General features: G+C 35.9%; 1 protein-coding gene across 5 annotated transcripts in view; it reads right to left on the bottom strand.

Moving 5' to 3' along the window:
• LOC132133779 (plexin-B2-like) overlaps nucleotides 1-22957 on the bottom strand; it is a 157279-nt gene that overhangs the window by 28527 nt on the left and 105795 nt on the right. For all 5 annotated transcript variants that reach the window (XM_059546744.1, XM_059546748.1, XM_059546745.1 and 2 more), the window contains 14 exons: nucleotides 19622-20733; nucleotides 18864-19052; nucleotides 16605-16730; nucleotides 15996-16096; nucleotides 9828-9954; nucleotides 9116-9272; nucleotides 7942-8053; nucleotides 7416-7527; nucleotides 5811-5912; nucleotides 4717-4809; nucleotides 4245-4332; nucleotides 3157-3320; nucleotides 2759-2907; nucleotides 13-124 (listed from right to left, as the gene is read on the bottom strand). In XM_059546744.1, the coding sequence (XP_059402727.1) occupies nucleotides 13-124; nucleotides 2759-2907; nucleotides 3157-3320; nucleotides 4245-4332; nucleotides 4717-4809; nucleotides 5811-5912; nucleotides 7416-7527; nucleotides 7942-8053; nucleotides 9116-9272; nucleotides 9828-9954; nucleotides 15996-16096; nucleotides 16605-16730; nucleotides 18864-19052; nucleotides 19622-20731 (2742 nt within the window). In that variant the 5' untranslated portion in view covers nucleotides 20732-20733. The remainder of the gene's footprint in view (nucleotides 1-12; nucleotides 125-2758; nucleotides 2908-3156; nucleotides 3321-4244; nucleotides 4333-4716; nucleotides 4810-5810; nucleotides 5913-7415; nucleotides 7528-7941; nucleotides 8054-9115; nucleotides 9273-9827; nucleotides 9955-15995; nucleotides 16097-16604; nucleotides 16731-18863; nucleotides 19053-19621; nucleotides 20734-22957) is intronic.

Genomic DNA, 22957 nt, shown 5'->3' with positions numbered 1-22957 from the left:
TTCATGACTTACCCTGTAGGTGAAGTGGACTGTTTTTGTGGATATGCCTTTCTTTCCTCTGCCCACCTCGATCTCCACCTCTCCGATTTTGTACAGATTGCTCGGGCCGATTTCACACACCACGCTGCCAGACAAACACATGAAAACTGCTTTAATTAAAAGATCCAGAGACTAAATTTCTACCAACATCTGACATGCTTCTGAGTGCCACTAAAATACTATTTATATTGTTTTACAACGTTCATGAGCAAGAAAATCATTTTTTACAAACTGAAATTACACTTGCCTTTTGTAAAACTGCTATTTTTTTCGGTTTAATTCATTTTGATATGTAAATAATATAAATAAAACTACATTTTAGACTGAATGAATTGCTTTTTATTTAAAAAATCTAAATAAATACATGTAAATACACACACAGTTCATATTATTTATCGACATCTACTGAATCTAAATAAAATTCCAAATCTTAATAATATATATAGTTTTATTTATATTATTTAGATATAAATACATTTACACAGATAATTCAATGATTTTAAATAAAATAAATGTATTCATAAATTATAAATGAATACATTTAGACATTCATAAGACAAATTAATAATTTGCTTGCATTATATTATTTATATTATCTACATATGTTTGTGTGTGAATAATATTAATAAAATATTAAAACTAATTAAATGTTTTAACAAGCAATATAAATAAAGTTGTAAATACTTGTACAAATTAATTTAAAAAATATTAAATATTATTATTTACAAATAAAGAAATGCATATACACATATAGAACTGTTACTGTATATATATATATATATATATATATATATATATATATATACACTCACACGCTAAATTAATACATTTAGCAATTTATACAAATTACGAATCATTTAATTGCATTATTGTTCACATGTGTGTGTGTGTGTGTGTGTAACCAATACAAATAAAATAGTAAGATAATACTTTAAAACATGTATTAAAAGAATGAATGACCATCTTATAGTTTCTGCAAACTGAAGCACAAAGTAGAATAATATTCTGCACACAGCATGCTACAGATGCTGTCCGTAAAGCTCAAGCTATATTCAACCCGGAACTTTCTTTTAACCCTAATGGATTCTAGACCAGGTCAAAATGTGCAGAAGACAAGATTCATAAGTGCTGGACCAACTTCTCCCACCCAGACACCCAAAACATCCGTGCTGAACAGATGCTATTAATTAACCCCGAGCCCACAGATTCCAGATTCATTATGGCAACTCAGAAAACCATCCTCTGTTACTCCGAAACCTGGACTAACTTCAGCCTCCCCAGACAGACTCTTCTGACAGCGATCTCTCCACGAGCTTATTTACCATTCTGAAGCCAAACTCTCCTGTGAAAGATCCTTTTCAAACTTGTTAGCAGCCAGACAAACACTCAGTCAGGCTGAACGCTCACAACAGAGCTGATGTAGAATCACTGACTCAGCCAAGCCTGACATTGCCTGTGAGAAAAGCTCATTGTCAACTCCGAATCCACACAACATGCTCCATATTTCAAACGAGTACAAATCGAACACTGTTCTACAAGAGGAAACACAAAGACAAACAAAGTGCACGCTTAATATTTCAAGCACAATAGGACGCCTTGAGCAGATTCTAAAAGGCATTATTTGGATCATACTTGGGGGCATTTTTACATGTTTGAATTCTGGGTAATTATTTTTTAATTAAGCTTTGGATGAACCAGATGTCTCAAACAGGACGTTCGCTGAAAACCAGGCCATTTGGTACCACAGAGATCCGCACAAACAAAGTCCAGCAGGGGTTTGATTCTACAAGAGCTCTCGTTCAGCACCAAACACACTTCAAGAGAGACATTATCACAAATGTTGAGATGTATTGCAGTAACCAAACTTGTTTAGGTGTTCCTGTATCCGAGCGCCAAACACACAAATACAGAGCCCACGAAGACTCACAGGAGTGAAGTTTTGATTTTATTTAAATATGACAGATGAACTGTTATATAGCATAAAACAAGTTTTAAACACATCAAATGTTTTTATCCTTCAGTAAAATAGTGATATTCATATTATATTATTATTTTTTATTATAGTTTTTTTTTAGGATAAGTTTATCAGTATAATTTCCCAAATAACCAAGCCTATATATATATATATATATATATATATATATATATATATATATATATATATATATATATATATATATATATATACATACATACATTTAATATTAATTAATATAATATATATTTATTTAAAATTTTATTTATATTAATAAAAAAAACTTACATTAATTGTTACATTTACTCACATTAATTGTATTATATAATATTATGTATTTTAATATTTTATATTGGTATAAACAATCCTTGTAATTTTGAGGTTTGTTATATATATATATATATATATATATATATATATATATATATATATATATTGTGTTATTGTTTTTTCAGAAATAACATGACATCTGGGTTTTAAAATGTATTTTCTGTAACAAAACTGTAAAATTTGCAATCTTCATGTAAATTTTAAAAATATTATTTATTTTCATTTACATTTTTAATTTTAAATATTCATTTTAAATTAAAAATATACTGGTAAATTAATATTTGCTATTTGTTTGTCTCGTGAGACTAGCAAACACTATCAATTTACTGAGCGCGTGTTGAAAAAAATAATGCACAGTTATTTAGTCAGAGATCTGTTGATGTGAAGCGGCTCAGCTTTTGTGTGTGTTGTTACCTGGTTGAGACGGAGTATCGTTCCCGCAGGTGTTTGCACAGCACTCCAGCCACTGTGATGTTTTTAATGTCGTCCTTCTGAACGCCCAGGTTCGAGCCCTTGATAGTAACAGCTATTCCTCCTTTCAGGGGCCCGAATCTCGGCGTGATCTGAAATACATCATAAGAACACCCGAATTATGAGCCACCCGGAGAAAACCACACAGATGACCAATCCCTCTAAAACAACAGAAAAAGAGGAATATTTCTAAGTATTCCCACTATTAATTGAGCCATGATCTGAGGTTTCTACTGATTTCTACTCAAACAATTTATGAAAACTGGAAATAGAACCAGAAAAGCTTTCTAGGGCTGTGTTTTGAGTTATTGGCTTGCTTCTGCTCATCAGTGGAGACTCACATCGGTGATCTGGGGGTCGGGACACTCTTTCGTCTCTTTCGAGGCACAGAGCTGCTCGTACACACACAAGCTGGACTGCGTGCACCACACACACTGATATTTGGGGTCGGCGTTCTTACACAGGCTGCAGTCTTCACGTCCCAGAGAGCAGTTATACAGAGTGACTGAAAGACAAAGCAATTGATTTTTTTGCATGAATAATACAATAAGTAAATTATCTAAATAAATAATTACTTAACTTTTAATGTCATTCAATGGCTTTGGGTGAGAAACAACTGAATTTAAGTTGATATATGAGAAGTTTTCAAGCTCAGTTTGTGAATGAATCATTCTTTTGAGTCAAATCTTTTCAATGAATCAATGCATCTGATTTACAAACCAGTCTAAACCAGTCATTGTTTACTCATGTCGGTCCAAACCTGTAGATTTTTTATTTTTTTTTGCACGAAATAAGTAAATTATATATATAAAATGTAAAATTTAAATTCTTCTAAAGTCATTCAATGGCTTTACCTAAGAAATGAGTTTGAGTTTGAGTTGATTAAGTTATATGAGATGTAGTGAAGACCAATATGTGAATGAATCGTTGTTTTGAGTCAAATCTTTTCAATGAATCAATGGATCTGATTTACCAAATCATGTTGAATAAGGACGGTTGCTTACAAGCTTAAAAATAAAGATGCAAAAGCACCATATTTCATATGATTTGTGTGCTTTATTCAAGACTTCTAAACAAATTAATTGGTCTGTGTGAGAAACAGCTAAATTTACATTGTGAATGAATCATTCTTTTGAGTCAAATCATTTGAACAAATCAGTTGATCTGATTCACAAACTGAATTGATTGGAGTCTCAAATTCAACTGATCTGACTCAATCCCAGATCATCGAGCTGCTGAGTTTAACATGAGAATCAGATTCCTTCATTTTTATCCATTTTTGAAGCTTAAAAACACCTGTCCCCATTCATTGCAAGTCCACTGCAAGAGCAACCAGCGCACTCTACAAAATCTCTTCTTTTATGTTCCACAGAAGAACGAGTCAAGCATGAGGGTGAGCAAATGATGAAAAGCAAGCAAGAGCGATTACCGCTAAGACTGCTGTCGATCTTCTTTCCCGTGTATTTGTCTCTTACGTGGAACAGGACGTTGGTCTCATGAGCTTTATCAAAGGAAAACTGAAAGAGACAGATCAGAGGGTGAGTCAGAGCAGCGTCTCTTTTAGACAACAGCTCATCTTAGTTAAAAATATTCCTCTCCGTATCCACGGGCAGTTTGGCAGGAAGTCAAAAAGCAGCCGAACAGTATATGCTGATCTCTCCTCCACATTAAACACTAGAGACGAATTACAGGCTGGAGGCTTTCCAACAGGGGGAGCTATAATCTCAAACTCCCAGAAGAGCCACTGAAGTGTGGGTAGTGTCCCTTACATTGTTAATTGGTTGCATATCATTTAGCAAGAGCTTTTTATAGAAAAAGATTTACAGTAGAGGAACAACAGTCTGCCTCGGGCAACATGCAGATAGAGAGAGAGAAAGCCCTGGAGTGTGTGTGAAACTAACCGCATATCCGCTGAAGGAGAAGAAGGGTCCCGGCTCTGTCTTGACATCTTCCTCAAACTTCATCAGCTCAGTTCCGATGGTGAAATCCCGACCCTGAAGTGTCACAGTTCACAAAAAGCATTGTGAGACATTTATTCACAGGAAAGAGGACTGGAAATGATGGAGGAAGACAAGGGAAGAAATTTGGAAAGAAATACAAGACAAATTCAGACAGATCTGTTTAGAGAAAGTTCATTATGATTTATAATGGATTATGAATGCATTGTAAGTGCACTAGAAAAAAAAAAATATATTCCTTTTTCTTAATTTGTATTTTTCTCTAGCTGTCAAGAAAACATTTAACATCTAAACATCCTTTTATCCAAGACTGACTATGAAATTAGTAAAAAAATTGACTTGAAGCTAAATTTTGTAAAAATTATGACAATATATATTTTTACTATATATATTTTTTTTTTCAAATATATAAAATATTTAATATATGTTGAAGAGTTTTATTTAATTTTTTATTGTAAATATTTAATTGTTTTAATAATGAAATTCAAACCGCAACAACAATAATAATAAAACAATTTGCCAATGATATAATTATCTTAATTAATTGTATGACATTTTTTTTTATTTTTAAGAGTCACTGATTATATAAATAAAAAGTCTTTGTATTATTTTAAAAAAGTCTTATAGTTATTAATATAATACATATTTGTAGTATTCATTTTTCATAGTTTTATTTAATTTATATTCTGTAAATGTAAAATAATGTATAATTACAGTAATTTAAATATTATATTATGCATTAAAATATATTATATTATATTAGTATACAATATTTTAATGTTATATACTATAGTAAATATATTATAAGTGATTACAGCTTTTAAAGTATACTAACTCTGAAGTATACTCAACTGCTGCAGAACACCGACAGCTAAAGTATGGTTTGGGCTTTACAAAACTTAATAAACATGCAGTTTATTTAAATATGATTTTAACCAACATATAAAGCCCTGCTTAATATATTACACAGTTGAGTCAAAGACAAAAATGAAGAATAGCATCTGATTAAAAAAACAATGAGCGCATACAGATCTCACCTTGTACGGGTCCAGATTGATGCCCTCAAAACTGATCCGGGTTTTGTATCCGACTGGGATAAGGACGGGATCTGGGTTCTCAAACCGCGGACAACTCTTGTTCTAGAACACAGAGAAGATAGAGAACTCAGAAAAGCTGAGTCTGCTGAAGTCCACACTAATCTACGGCAAGTTTTGGAGCCGTTTTAAATTTACATCTGACATAAATTAATGAACATCCATTGAAACTGAAAAACTCGTTAACCATGATGATGTGTATGAACAAAACAGTTCATTTGCAGCTGAAATCTAATATATCCTCATTGACATTGGCGACTGTGTCTAATTGCATAAAATCCATTTTTCCCTCCATTTTTTTGTTTTTATTTTGCTGATTCAGCTAATGTGTTTGGCATTAAAACTTTCTGAGTAAAGTCATTTACTTTGTGTCCATTTCATCAGCCATGTGTGGCTGTTCCAGAAAGCAGCAAATATCAAACAGAGTGGAGGCCATTTCTGAAATTGCTGGCACTGAATATCGACAATGATTCAGCTGTGTGCTTCATGAAATGGAAGATAAAGAAAATAAAAATATAACATCTAGACCAGTTGGATCTGGTGCTTGATGACATGAATCACATGAAAGTAATCAAAGTGGCCCAAATCAATGGCTCTGATAGCAGACATACATCACAGAGACGTTTACTCAATACGTGCTTTTTCATACATGTCATTTTTAGCCCATTTCCTCATCTGCAATACTGCTAAAACACTCTCATTCGAAGGTTAGTTTGAAAGTCAGATGATGTTTTTATTTGCCCAATACACATTCCTGGTCTTAAAGGAACAGTTCACCCCCCCCCCCCCCCCCCCCCAAAAAAAAGCAGAGATGTAGATGAGTTAGTTTTTTTATGGGAACAGATTTGGAGAAATGTAGCATTACATCATTTGCTCACCAGTGGATCCTCTGCAGTGAATGGGTGCCGTCAGAATGAGAGTCCAAACAGCTGAAAAAAACATCATAATAATCCACAGCACTCCAGTCCAGCAGTTAATGTCTTGTGAAATATAAAGAAATATCCGTGTTTATAAGGAATCCATCAAGGCATTTTCTGAACAGAATATGAGTCTATTGTTTAGGACGGTTTTCACTTGTAAACGGTGCTTGATCTGTGCATATTTCTCTCCTGATTCAGATTAGATATTTTTTCCAATGAAGAAAGCAATATTATGGATTATTATGGAAACGTATTTTAGCCAAAAGCAAAACTTTGAAGTTAAAAATGTCTTAATTATGGGGTTGTTTCTTACAAATGCACTTTTCCACATCTCAAGACATTAACTGCTGGACTGGAGTGCTTTGGATTACTGTGATGTTTTTATCAGCTGTTTGGACTCTCATTCTGACGGCACCCATTCACTGCAGATGATCCACTGGTGAGCAAATGATGTAATGCTACATTTCTCCGAATCTGTTCTGATGAAGAAACAAACTCCTCTACATCTCGAAAGAGCTGAAGGTGAGCACATTTTCAGTTAGTTTTCATTTATTGGGTGAACCAATCCATTGAAAGTTATCAAATGCATGAATAAATTATTTTCCATTATTTTCCTTTTCATTCTTACCTGTCTGTGTTTGATTATATTGGCGCCGGTTTCGGCATCGCTCAGATCTGTGCAGGTGTGCGCCGCAATGTTCCACTGACATCCCCAAGCACTGCTTACACAGGAAGTGCATCTGCGGAGAAACACGCGAGCCATTTCAGCAGAGCTTCAAATCAGACTTCCAGTTACATTTTTCATCAGTGTGTAAATGTTTGGAGTAAAAGCATATAGTCCCGGTGCACTTCAAATAATACTCATTCATCAGCAAAGTCCCAGAGCTCTTAAAAACACAAGGAGAAGGGGAAAAAGAGATGAGAGATCGACTTTCATGTGTGATGAATGAATGAGAAACGAAAGCAATTTCCTGCTCTTGGAGAAAAAAAAAAGTCTCTATAGAATCAAATTCAATTCCAGCTTCAGTGATGCGTTACAATTTATGAGTAAACCTCATCGTTACAGATGCTTGTATTCATTATACACACACTGGTGTCAGCATAAAGCGGAGACACACACTCGCTGACAATAGAAGCCCAGACAGCAAACGTACGGTGTATTTTCTGCTCTCCGTACTGTCGCTGCACAGTTGTAGAACTTGTACTCGCTGGATGCGAACTGCACACTACCGTTCACAAAGATTTGAACTGGAACCGCCACAAAATCTACAAAAGAAAATACATAGAGAGGGTCAGCAGAAGGTCAGCCAATCACAGCATCAAAGTCTTAAAGATACAGTAGCAAACACAGTCTTAAAGGACACTAAGGGACTAAGTGCATGTGTGGACTATATGAGCTATATTAAAAAAATTAAAGATAGAATTTAATTCATAATGAGTTGAATTGGATCGCTCTGATTGTTTAACCAAATCAAGGTATTCAATGGAAAGAATCAAAAAAACAAAAACCAACTTGTTCACAAATGTGACCCTGGTCTTAAGTCGCTGGGGTATATTTGTAGCAATAGCCCAAAATACATTTTATGGGTCCAGATTATTGAGTTTTCTTTTATGCCAAAAATAATTGGGATATTAAGCAAAGACCACGTTCCATGAAGATATTTTGTAAATTTCCTACCGTAAATATATCAAAACTTAATTTTTGATTAGTAATATGCATTGCTAAGAATTCATTTTCTCAATATTTAGATTTTTTTGCACGCTCAGGTTCCAGATTTTCAAATAGTTGTATCACGACCAAATATTGTCCTCTTCTAACAAACCACACGTCAAAGGAAAGATGATTTATTCATCTTTCATATGATGTATAAATCTCAGTTTGAAAAAATTACACTTAAGACTGGTTTTGTGGTCCAGGGTCAAAAATTAGACTTTCAAGTTAACAGCTAATGGAGGAGACGGACTTCTTTTATGGTGATTTTATTATAATTATTATTATTATTTGAATAATACAATAAATAATACAATATATACATTATTGCTTTCATTAATTCAAATTAAATACCACATCATTCTAGAACATAACTGGATTGCTACGTGTACACAGACAATAACTTAATAATTATTTATTAAATAATTTAATTAAAACTGTAATGTAATGAAATTCAAAAGTAAATCATTCAGATGAGACCTAAAATGAGAAGCTTTCAGGAACACACAGCCCTTCATTAGGGCTAGGGTGCTTAGAAACAGAGCATTCAGTAACATAGACAGCACTTTAGAGAGTCTGACACACATATTGTGTGTCCCGTGTTGTGAGAGACGTACCTTGGTGTGCAGGGGTCGGCGGTATTAGATGCTGCTCAGGTAAGCGACAGCTGATTCGGCCGTCCACCATCCTGGCGTTGCTCTGATAAGAGCCGAAGGCACACAGGATCCAGTCTGAATCTCGGAGGATCGGCAGCCATCGGAGGTTTATCTCAACCTGAGGGAGATTTTACAAACTCTGAACTCACACACATGTGTCAATATGAGAGAACGGAGCAAAACAATGCATCACTTCAGTCGGAAATCTTTGCATGTACTACAAGCAGATTACAAGGAGATGACTGCTTTGGGTTTGTTCCATGCAATTCAATGCAAAAATAATGTAATCATGATGATGTTTATTGTGTTTAGGTGGAACCGTCAGACCATGGCTCCACCACAAGATTCCCAATCTTTGTCTGAATAATTAAGACTTCATAAGAATCTCCTTGAACAAATAACATTTCTCTCAAGACAACAGCTATTAGCGTCCTCTAAATACACACATCTTGTAATCAGAGAACGTATTTTATCGAAGCACACAACACAACGGCAGCACCTTTACAACAGCACTGTAAACACGCCATCAGCGCCCATTGTGTTTTCACCGTCTGTTCACCAATATGGCCTCATTGTGTGGGAGTCGTGCTCAGCTTTTCTCATAATCAGCGCTGAACAGTCTGGTTTAAAAATAAGACTCTGGTAATTGTGTCCGCGACACTCAGCCTGGTACCTGCTGGGACTTCAAGCAGCTGAGATTTGGCGGGTGGAAAGAGACGATTTTCACACACTCTTGCTTTGGACTCCACAGCCAACCGTTCTTTTCCTCCGCACGACTGCACTCCGATCTCCTGGTGCATCTACACAATCAATAACGCATTAGAACATAACACTCCTCATGCAATTAAAATACAACAATATTATAAATAGTGCTGTCAAATGATTAATCACATACAAAATGAAAGTTTTTATTTGCACAATACACATACATACAGCATATATTAAGCAAATGTTTACTTGTCTATATTTATATTCATATAATTCATATTATTAATACATAAATAAATATATTTAATATATAAACATAACACATTTATCTGAACTATATACATACATGTGTGTGTATTTAGACACATACACATACACATATTGTGCAAACCAAAACTTTGAATTTGGATGCGATTAATCGTTTGACAGTACTATTTATTAAATAACACTTATGTTCAGGGAAAACATGATGATTGTGTCTTTACATTGCAATTTTGTATTCTGTAAATAATAATAAAATAAAAATCAGGAATTCAGTATAAAGCAGTATGTATCAACGTATAAAAATAAAAAAAATGTAATCAAAAATGCAATCAGTTTAAATTTTAAATTATATAAAAAAGGAATACAGTACTTATATACATCTATACAGTATATATACTGTATATATATATATATATATATATATATATATATAGAGAGAGAGAGAGAGAGAGGGAGATTAATATAAAAGTGTATGTAAATATATAGAATATAAGTAAATGTAAAAATCCATTAAAATATACAATTATACAATTAAAATATATTTAAAATAATTAAAATATAATTAAAATAATTAAATGATATACTTATAATATAATATAATACAAGATAATTCAAATATAATACTAATTAAAGAATATATATGTAGTATGTAATATATATATATATACTAAAAAAATATGCTACACAAAAAAATTACATTTATAATTTATATAATTTATATTTAAATACTATATTAACTATATTAATATAGAATGAAAAAAACACAGGTCCCAGGCACTTAAAAAGAATTCAGGTGGAGAAGGTAAACGTTAAGAAGCCTTTATTGTGGTATGGCCAATATCAAAATTAAAATGCCGACATGTTTCGACCGCAACGGTCTTCCTCAGGGCAAAGTGATAATCACAATTGGTGTGCTCACACATAAAAATACTCCAAACCACTCCCATCAACAATAAGCAATTAGTGGACTAATTAAGTTCAATATCAACATACTGGTAATCAGGTGTATGAGATCAGGAACCTAAAAAGTAAAAGACAAAAAAGGGACAATGCAAAAAGAACAAAAAATATAATATTAACATATATATACATTTATACATACATATACATATATGACTCACATTGGGTCAATTTACGAATCCTATCACCACCTCTATTTAAAGGTCTAACATGTTCTAAAACCTCAATTTTTAGTAGAGAATCATTTTTGTTATGTTTATGTAAGAAATGTGTGGCCATATGGTAGTCTGGATTATTGGTACGAATAGCATACTTATGTTCAGCTAATCGATCACGCAAACGTCTCTTGGTTCTGCCTACATAAAATACATTCTTACATGGGCAAGATAAACGATATATAATGAAGGTGGTGTTACAGTTAATAAAATCTCTGATTTTGTATACTTTCTTGGATTTAAAATCCACAAAGTTTTTTGATGGGATAATGTTACTGCAATGAGGACAATTCATACATCGATATAAACCAATGGGTCTCTTGAGCCAATTTTTTTTTTTCTCAGGAGGAAGATAACTATGAACCAATTTATCTCGAAGTGTCGGAGCTCTACGATACGACACCAAAGGAGGTTGCGGAAAAATCTGTTGAAGTACAGGATCAGACTTGATAATGGCCCCGTTATCTAAAATAATATGTTTGATATGTCTAGCCTCCATACTATATTGTGTGACAAAAAAGGGCGAGATTGGGTGTCTGTTTTGTGTACCTTCTTAATAAGGGAGTCGGCATGTTTTAATGATTGGGCTCTAGAACGTGCACGAGCAACAGTGTCTGATTTGTAAGCTCTTTTCATGAACCGTTCTGACATAATGTACGCCTCTCTTTTTGTGTTTAGAATATTCAATAGATAATTTGATATTACTATTAATAGAGTTGAGTTATTGGTGAAATACCTGAGTCTCAGTTCCATTGAAAATGAAGAGTAAATCATCTATATAACGACCATACCAGGTACAACCCGAATTCCGGAAAAGTTGGGACGTTTTTTAAATTTTAATAAAATGAAAACTAAAGGAATTTCAAATCACATGAGCCGATATTTTATTCACAATAGAACATAGATAATGTAGCAAATGTTTAAACTGAGAAATTTTACACTTTTATCCACTTAATTAGCTCATTTAAAATTTAATGCCTGCTACAGGTCTCAAAAAAGTTGGCACGGGGGCAACAAATGGCTAAAAAAGCAAGCAGTTTTGAAAAGATTCAGCTGGGAGAACATCTAGTTAATTGATATCAGGTCTGTAACATGATTAGCTATAAAAGCTTTGTCTTAGAGAAGCAGAGTCTCTCAGAAGTAAAGATGGGCAGAGGCTCTCCAATCTGTGAAAGACTGCGTAAAAAAATTGTGGAAAATTTTAAAAACAATGTTCCTCAACATCAAATTGCAAAGGCTTTGCAAATCTCATCATCTACAGTGCATAACATCATCAAAAGATTCAGAGAAACGGGAGAAATCTCTGTGCGTAAGGGACAAGGCCGGAGACCTTTATTGGATGCCCGTGGTCTTCGGGCTCTCAGACGACACTGCATCACTCATCGGCATGATTGTGTCAATGACATTACTAAATGGGCCAAGGAATACTTTCAGAAACCACTGTTGGTAAACACAATCCGCCGTGCCATCAGCAGATGCCAACTAAAGCTCTATCATGCAAAAAGGAAGCCATATGTGAACATGGTCCAGAAGCGCCGTTGTGTCCTGTGGGCCAAGGCTCATTTAAAATGGACTATTTCAAAGTGGAATAGTGTTTTATGGTCAGACGAGTCCAAATTTGACATTCTTGTTGGAAATCACGGACGCCGTGTCCTCCGGGCTAAAGAGGAGGGAGACCTTCCAGCATGTTATCAGCGTTCAGTTCAAAAGCCAGCATCTCTGATGGTATGGGGGTGCATAAGTGCATACGGTATGGGCAGCTTGCATGATTTGGAAGGCTCTGTGAATGCTGAAAGGTATATAAAGGTTTTAGAGCAACATATGCTTCCCTCCAAACAACGTCTATTTCAGGGAAGGCCTTGTTTATTTCAGCAGGACAAGGCAAAACCACATACTGCAGCTATAACAACAGCATGGCTTCGTCGTAGAAGAGTCCGGGTGCTAACCTGGCCTGCCTGCAGTCCAGATCTTTCACCTATAGAGAACATTTGGTGCATCATTAAACGAAAAATACGTCAAAGACGACCACGAACTCTTCAGCAGCTGGAAATCTATATAAGGCAAGAATGGGACCAAATTCCAACAGCAAAACTCCAGCAACTCATAGCCTCAATGCCCAGACGTCTTCAAACTGTTTTGAAAAGAAAAGGAGATGCTACACCATGGTAAACATGCCCCGTCCCAACTATTTTGAGACCTGTAGCAGAAATCAAAATTGAAATGAGCTCATTTTGTGCATAAAATTGTAAACTTTCTCAGTTTAAACATTTGCTATGTTATCTATGTTCTATTGTGAATAAAATATTGGCTCATGTGATTTGAAAGTCTTTTAGTTTTCATTTTATTAAAATTTAAAAAAAGTCCCAACTTTTCCGGAATTCGGGTTGTAATACAATGATGAAAAGAATTAATCGGACTCAGTACATGTAATTTCTCCCATAATCCCAAAATAAAGACAAGCATAATTAGGTGAAAAACAGCAACCCATGGGTACTCCAATTTTTTGTCTGTACAATTTATCAGTAAATGTAAACATTGTTGTGAATAATAAATTCAGTAAGTTGTAAAATAAAATGAGATGGAGGTTTTGTATCAGTTCTCTCAGATATGAAGTGTCTTAAAGCATGCAGACCCTCCTCATGATCAATATTGGTATATAGCGATTCCACATCCATAGTAATTAAGTATTGAGAACCCACATTACCCAACTTAGACAGACTGTTTAGGACATCAACAGTATCCTCAATAAAAGAGGGGAGAGTCTTAACAAAGGGTTTGATGAAAAAATCAACAAATTTAAACGCTGGTTCAGTAAGTGTACCATTTCCCGAAATAATGGGTCGCCCAGGAGGATTATGAAAAGGAGGTTTATGTACTTTAGGTAATAAATAAAATGTAGCCAAAGCAGGGTATTCAACAGTCATATACCTCATTTCACTTTCAGTAATCCAATTGGAGTTATTGGCATGAGTTAAAATGTTATGAAAAGCATTAGTTAACTCAGACAAGGGATTAGTACAAATTCTTTCATAATGCTTGGTATCTAATTGTCTAGTTGCCTCTTGGATATACATCTCTTTGGATAAAACCACTACTGCCCCTCCTTTATCTGCCGGGTGGATAATAATATCGTTCATATTCGTGAGTTCTTTAAGAGCATTAAATTCAGTAATAGACAGATTGGATTTCTGTATTGGTTTAGATCTGGTATCAAAAAATTTTTGCACATCAAAATCAACTTTTTTACAAAAGGCAATCAGAGAAGGATTAGATCTCATAGGTGTAAATAGGGATTTGGGTCTAAATAAAGACTGAGTGTCCGTACTGACAGTATTGTCAGCAGCCATCAACTTTTCAGGTGTATAATCACAAGAAATCACAGGATTAAATCCCGTAGTCTCATTGTCAAAGTTATGTTCTGACTTGTGATAGAACAACTTTAAATGTAAATTACAATAGAATCGGAACAAATCAACTCTAGTATTAAATAAGCTAGAGGTATGAGTGGGTGAAAAAGACATACCCTTGGACAGTACAGTCCGTTGTGCATGAGATAAAGGCTTGTCAGAAAGGTTGATCACCGAGGATATCTCTTCCTCGATATCGGTCGTAGTGATGGCGGTCGAAGTCGTTCCTCTCCCCCGGTGGCCGCGGCGCGTCTTCTAGAACCTCAAAGGGAAGACTTAAGTCGCAGCCACTCGTCCTCCAAAAAATGGTCAGATTCGGAACCCTGAGATCGGGAATCATCTTCACTAGATGTAAGGTTGAAGGACACCTTCTGTGGGCGAGGCAGATGGTCTGATTGTTTGTGAGGATGACGGTGATCTAGAAACCGCCGTTGTTGGTGCCAATGATAAACTTGGCCTCTCTGATAATCCTCGATATCCCGTTTAAACTTCCGTACCTTCATTTCCTTAATGGTCGTCTCAAGTTTAAGTATTTCCTCTTTGATGGTTAGTAGAGCTTGTTGCTTATTGTTGATGGGAGTGGTTTGGAGTATTTTTATGTGTGAGCACACCAATTGTGATTATCACTTTGCCCTGAGGAAGACCGTTGCGGTCGAAACATGTCGGCATTTTAATTTTGATATTGGACATTCCACAATAAAGGCTTCTTAACTTTTACCTTCTCCACCTGAATTCTTTTTAAGTGCCTGGGACATGTGTTTTTTTCATTCTATATTGCTTCCCCATTCCCAGAGCACCTACTACGAGTTCTTATCTCACCGGAGCGCCGGGTTGAATCGTTTTCTATATTAATATAGTATTTAAATAAAAAATAAAGCACTGTCAAAAATTCCATTGAATTATACAAAGGTAAAAAAGAGCATGTAAATAAGAATTTATTTGTGTTTGTTTTATTTATATTTTTAGCTTTAAAACATAACAAAATATGCATAACATAGTATATACAATGAATACGATATAAATATAACACTATGCATATCCTATTTTATTTGTAAGATATATATATATATATATATACATATATATATATATATATATATATATATATATATGTATTTAAATATATATTTTTTTTTTATAAATATAGTTAAATATAACAAATTATTTTGCACAAATATAAATATAAATATATATATATATATATTCCTATTTAAGTGGAAACAGATGCTGGATTCAAACTTAATAAAACGTAGACATATTTTAAGTAAGTAAAAAAAAAATGGATACCTTCCCTCCAGGACACACCAGCCACAGTACGGATCTCTCTGAGCGACGCACGACTGGCAGTCTGACTTCAGATGGCAGGCCTGTACGGGCACCTTCATGATCTGCACCACCCCAAAATAATGACACGATTTAAAAAAATTTGCACTCATAAGAGCTCTGGTGCATCTGCAAAACCATCCATAATTCAGTAGATCATAGGTCCCAAAGAGACAATTGTCAAAAAACCATACAAAGTAGTATTTTGAAAAGTAAATAAGTTTATACTGAAATGAACTGATCTAAACGAACCCTGTAAGTTACTCAATTCAAGCGGAATCAATTGCAGAAAATTACAGAGAAGACAACAAACAGCAAAGCATGAAGGATTTCAATACATCACCGCCTTGTAAACACTGCAATTACACCACCGTAGGGTCATAAGCTCAGCAAGACGTACACTATATCGATGCCTTTTAAAAAATACTAACGTATATTTCAGCACCAGCAGGAGCCGTAACAATAAAAGCCGCTGGAATAGTCACAATCATGCGTTCCCTGAGGTCGAGGCGGTGATAATCAAAGACCCGCTATTTAGTACACCGTCTATGATAAATGACTCCAGCCCCGTACCTTTTTCTCGGTGGTGATGTACAAGTGCGCCTGGGTTTTGTCAAAGAAAAGGTTCTTATTTACATAGCCACTGGTTTTGTAACCTGGGCCGGGGTTGTAAGCCTCTGGATGGCTTGACAGATGTACCTGGGTAAAGACAGAACAATAGACAAAGAGAAACTTGCAATTAAAGAGTCGAGCACAGAACCGGACACATCTGTCATATTTACAGACCACACAAACCCCCTCAGTGTGTCCCACGCACCTGAGCCGCACCTGACAACGTGTCAACCCTTAACTAATAGCCTACGCGCCACATAATGATCATAAAACTGTGGCTCCATTTGCAGGAAACTCTGGACTGTTTTTATCCATCTATCGCTCAATTTCATCCATCTGTCCTACAAATAATCAGCTCTAACAAAGCCTTTTTATTGGGATGTATCCAATTGAACTCACGTGGAGCGAGAGGTTCATTATTTCTAATACATCGTCTAACGTGTTTAGTTGTGTCTTGCTTCAGTGACAGTAATATCTTTTTCTCTTTCATCCCTCTGTCAGAGATTCGCCACGTTCACCCTCCAATTCCCTCACCTGCCAAAGCCTAAACTCCAGCTTTGTGACGCGCATGCTAAATCAGGTGTGTGACACCAGCTAGGTAGCTGGTTGTAGCGGTTCACTAATTGGTTGTCTCAGATTTCTGGAGATGCTCGTTTCCTCAACATTTCCTTAACAAGGCCTATTTTTTCGCCATCTTCCTACAGGCTGTCAATTTTTGGGTTATTTTTACACTAAGGGAAAGTTAGTTAAAGGGTTACTTCACTCAAAAATGAGTATGGTGTCATTTACTTATCTTCATGTTGTTTCCAACCAGTATGACATTTTGTTTTTAGGAGAATGAAAGGAGAAATTTTGAATACTGTTCTGGTCGTTCTTTTCCATTTAATAATAAACAAACTGATGTTTTCAAGCTACAAAAAGACACTAAGTTGTCATAAAATTATAAATGTAGTATGACTCTTGCTTTGTCCTCTGAAGATATACATTTGTGTAAAAAACAAAAATAAAAGTACTTTTTCACTAATAATCAGTTGAACCCCATAAGTGAATTAGTTTGATTCATTAATGAATCACTTAGAGTAGTTCTGTGAAGTGCATCAAATGATTCGGTGAAAAGCTCTGAATCAAAAGATTCATTCACATTACTTATACTTCCAGGATGAACAAAGGAGAAGATTTCCACTCAATAATGACTAAAATGTTGATCTTTTCCTCACAAAAAAAAACTATTATATGACTCCAGGAGACTTGAGAATATAGTTCATACTGAAAGTCACATGTACAACTTTTATAAGTTTTTTTTTTTATCATTTTAAAGCTTGGCAGCAGTTATTCTCATTCAATATCATTGTATTAAAAAGTATTAAAGCGCCTCTATTACATAATTTTGAATATCGCCTTTCATGCAGTGTGTATTATTTGCATAATGCCCATCTATGCTCTACGTTGGCCGGCCGCAAACAACTTGACCTGCCCTCAAACACTGTAGTTGGTTCATGTGGTTAACATCATGTTGAGAAGCCGCTGTGTCCTATGCTGTGAAAGTAAATTCGTTTTATTTTCACTTCTGAAAGATGAGGCTGCAGAGGTTAAATTCACAGCAGTACAACCCCAATCTTTTTTGTGTTCCCATTATTTTACTGCCGACTGCTTTTCTAATCTCGGGGAGATCATTGCAGGATACACAAAACGCTTGGTCTTGAAAGATGAATCAGTACCCAGTTTATCTGGACCAGCTGGATCCACTGAATCACAGCCTGCAAGTATGATAAATAATAGAGGTTTATATTTTCTATCTAGTGCTCAAAATATGAAACTATGGCAATGCGCGTATAGTTTCTGACACGCACTGTACGCAGTAGACCAATTACAACAGACTAGGTCATCTGACCAACTGCAGCAGTGTAGGCTCATGAAAATTAGGGGTTTAGAGAGACTGAATCTTAGAACTGCTTTGAATGAATCGCTTGAGAATCTTTAAAAACATTGGTGATATTAAATGCATATTTTGACAAAAATTAAAGCATTTTTAGACCTCATTCTTTAAATCACATTCAAATATCATTCTATAGTGTTATTCTTATATAACTATGAATACATTCCCACTTATATTCCCACAAAGTGGTGAAGCACCTCAATGCTATGGGCTGTAGCACCTCTGGATGAGGGTTTGAGCACCGTGTGAATGTAGTTTTTTTAATTTAACACAGCTTATCTCACCTTGATCACCTCTCCGCCATTGTGTCCCAGAAAAGCAATGGTGTGATCATTCTCGACAGCCACTGCCACTGAAGTCAGCAGGTTCTGTCTGATGAAGACCGGATTGGCCTTCAAGGCAAACTCCTGTCGACTGGCCAAAGGAGATGGGAGAAAATCGGCTCCGCACTTATACTGGTTCACAATGTCTTTCTGCAAGATAACAAAGACACAGACGCTAACATAAAAATGAAATTAAAATGTACTATTTATATGCTACCCGCCTTGTCTTAATCTTTCAACATAATATAAGAATTTGCTCCAACTCTAATAAATTTTTTCTACAAGCATTTTTCCTTGCATCTTCTTTCAATGCATCACAGAAGTTAAATGGGTTACAAAAGAACATATTTTGTACATCTCTACCCTTCAGGTGCTGAATGTTAAGCACATAAAAATGATTAGTTCTTGCTGCAGTTTTACATTAAACTAAAGCATAAAATACAGGTAAGAAAGTATGTTTTCTCCCATATAAAATCTATATGGGACATTATCTTTTGTTATTAATAGAGATGTGTCCCTGTGTGTGGGTAAAACCCTTTATTTCCATGTGAATGACAGGTGTCAGTGCAGAAAAAGAAACTACTTTATACAGTTATGGACATTTAAAACCTTTGGAAGAGCAAATTGTTGGTTCCAGAAAAAGTCACGTTTTTAAACTAGCAATAAATACATTTTCCACTTTGTGTCATTGATCAGTGTTATGAAAAGCTGTTACTTACATCGTGTTTGACACATGGATCATCTTTACTGGACGTGTAGGGACTCTCCACAACTAATCTGTCGTCAATCTTGCCATTGTTTGTGTAACAAGCAGTAACGATAGCCAAGAGTTTCTGGTTGATGTTTTTAAGGGGATACATACACAGAGCTGATTCGGTGGCCCCTTCCTCTGAGCTAGCTACCACAAACAGGACTTTATCCCACTCCCGGACATTCCCATACTCTGCGGATTCAGTTATGGCCTGTGCTAGCACTTTCCCCGGTTCTGTCAAATATGCAGCCTGGACTTTGTTGTAGCGATTCTTCGGACCGCAACTAAGCTGAAGCTCCGTGTACGAATAATAGTGATTGTCATTTTCGCAGAGGCGTGAAACAAAAGTAAAGTTCTTGTTGTCCGTTCCACCGAGAGTGCGTGAAAAGAGGAAGTAGACGAAGTTGTCGTTTTTGAAGGCGAAGCGGAAGTCATGCAGGTATCTGGGCACAAAGGGAACCGCTTGGACTGTAGATGCCTCGATGATGCTCTCGAACACGACCCAGTCGTGGTAGTTCTGCACGATTCTGGTGCTGATAAGTTTGGAGCTGTCCATGCTTCCGTAGCCCTTCCCAACTAAAAAGACGCTGAACGGTTTATTATCGATTTCAAGCGTGGCCATGACTCCCACCACGGAAACGTGCTCTTCAGTGCTGGTGGCGTAGGTCCGCTCCCCTTTGCTGTCGCTGTAGTATATCTGCTCTTTGACATTGGTGAGGTTGAGCAGAGAGCAGATTCCTCGGTACAAACTCCCACAGACTATCAGTGACCCATTAGCCGAATGAACCAGCAAAAGTTTATTGGTGTTGTTGGTATCTTTCATATCCTGGCAAGTAGACACCGGAGGGGTGCATCCCCTCGCATCTTTCTTGGGCCCTGTTTCAGCTCTGGCCTCAAGGTGCAATGAAGAGTTCAACTGATAAATGGCATTGACCGCACCTAGGTAAACGCGACCGGACTGTGGGTCTCTTGCCACGTTATTAATGGGTGTGTCCGTGGAAAACTCCAGTATGGGCTCTTCAGAGAAAACAGTGGTTATTTGTAGCACCAGCAAGAACACTGGTAACCAGGTGGCCATTGCTGGAAAAAGAAAGAGTCTGAATTAGGACAAATGACAAAATGCAAAGTTCAGTTGTTGGGGTGTTGAATTGCATGGTCAAGCAAATATAAAAGTGAGGTTAATTAGTAGTGCTAGATTAGTAAATCACTATGACACACAGAACACCGCAAAACTCACTAGAACATTGTAGCAACCACATAGAACACCCTAGAAACCACCTAAAAACATAAACACCTATTAAAACATCCCAGCTACACCCGAGGAACATACTAGCAACCCCCGGAAACACCACAGAAACTCCCTAGAACAACTACTCAAAACTTCATAGAACCCCCTTTGAACACCATAGTGACCACCCAAAATATCACAAAATATCAATAGAAATCCAACAAAACAACCACCCCCACTCAAAAAAAAAACAAAAACTAACACCCACTAAAACATCCTAGCAACATCTGATCAACATCCTAACAATCCCTGGAAAGTCCTTAGAACGACCACTAAGAACATAACAGAAACTCCCTGAAGAATCCCAGCAACCAGCTAGAACATCCTCGTAACCAGCAAGGTAGCCATTGCTGTAAAAAGTGAACGAACAAACACAATGCTACATCTCTCTGCCCATTCATCCCTTCTGAAAAACATTCTTCATATTAAAAAGCCTGACGAGGCTCAGCCTGGGTGGCTGTTTTATGATGTTAACCTGCCATTCCCTAGAGCTCCATCGAACCATCGAAGTGATAACACACTCACCCTGAGGGTTGAGTTAATTTCAGCTCTAACATTCATTTACATAAAACCCGTGCCCTTCTATCGGCAATTTTCATCTTTTTTTCACCTTCTCCCTGCTTATCACGAAGCTCATTTATTACAAATTCCATTTCTTCACGTAAATGTAGCTGCCCTTTTTAGTTCATACCCTTGAACATTTCTTTTTAATTTGGAATGGTGGCTTAAATTGGTTTATGCCATTCGTCCTCTTTTCGGGAAGTGGTTTGTTATTCTTTTACTTGGTACTGAGAACGTTTTTGTTCTTGTCTGATGTGTTGCAGCAGTTTAGATTGAAATCAGATGTAGATGCATGCTAAAGTCGCTAAAGTGTGACCAATCATCCAATGAGATCTCTGCAGTTTCTCCTAGACAGGAAAAATGAAGACTTGCTTGTGTCCCAAAGTTTCCCTATAAGGAAAAAAACAAAAAAACAAAAACAAAAACAAATGAGGTCTCTGTAAAGTCAAAGTTGTTTCTTCTAAACTGCAATGAGTTCAAATGAAGACCAAAATGAGTCTTTTGCTTATGAGTAAAATTGAGAGGAAATTGAGGCGTTTGCTTCTGTCTGAAGTGTGACTGATCCTGAGAAAGAGCAAAAAAATCACAAAGATCTCCAATCTGTCAACTGATTCTCATTGAAAGTAAAGCTAATAAATGGAGAGATACTCAAGATTTTTGATTTTTCTTGTTCTGAAAACATGAATGATCCTCTTTGTTAAGACAAACCACCAATGAGATCTCTGTAATAACTAATTTGTTTCTCAACAACTGATGAATAAAGCCCAAAAAAGACCTTTTCTTGTGTATGAAAGTATGACTGACCCTGTAAATAAGACAAACCTACAGTATAGGAGAAAAAAATCGCCAACAAGACTAAAAAGAGTGCAAATGGAGACTTTTCCTTATATCTTCTAATCTTCTGCTTCTAATTTTTAGAAGAAATTTCAACTATTTCTCTATACTCAGATTTGAAATCTCCCATTAAAAGTCAGTTTTGATAAAAACATTTCTCATCAAAAGTCTCCCAAAGCCAAATGATCTGAGCTGTAATCCACATCTACTCTTTCTGTATATCAACAGTTGATTTGAGCCTGCCTGTGGAGAAACATCTAAGATGAAGTTGATACTTTAATGTATCATTTGTGTCTATTATTCTTGGAGAAACATCTGATGCAAAGTTGATGCTCCAATAACATAAGAAGCACCAATCTGTGAGCGATCGCATTTTCCTCAGAGATTTACTTTGGGATTGGGTTTAGGAGCTCTATGGAAGCAAAGACCACCACAATGCATCTGCCTGCAGGTGCTTGAAAGGAATCATATAATATTTAACCTCTAATTTAGGAAGACAAATGACAGCATTTACTGACAGCGCTAGACCTGAAAGGACATTTCAGCAGCTCTAACTCAATACTGAGCTCATGGACACAAAGGAAATGGGACGTGGACATATAGATCAGTGACAGAGACTTC

The sequence above is a fragment of the Carassius carassius genome, chromosome 50, assembly GCF_963082965.1.
Source record: "Carassius carassius chromosome 50, fCarCar2.1, whole genome shotgun sequence".
NCBI lineage: Eukaryota > Metazoa > Chordata > Actinopteri > Cypriniformes > Cyprinidae > Carassius > Carassius carassius.
This window is presented reverse-complemented; position numbering and strand designations above follow the sequence as displayed.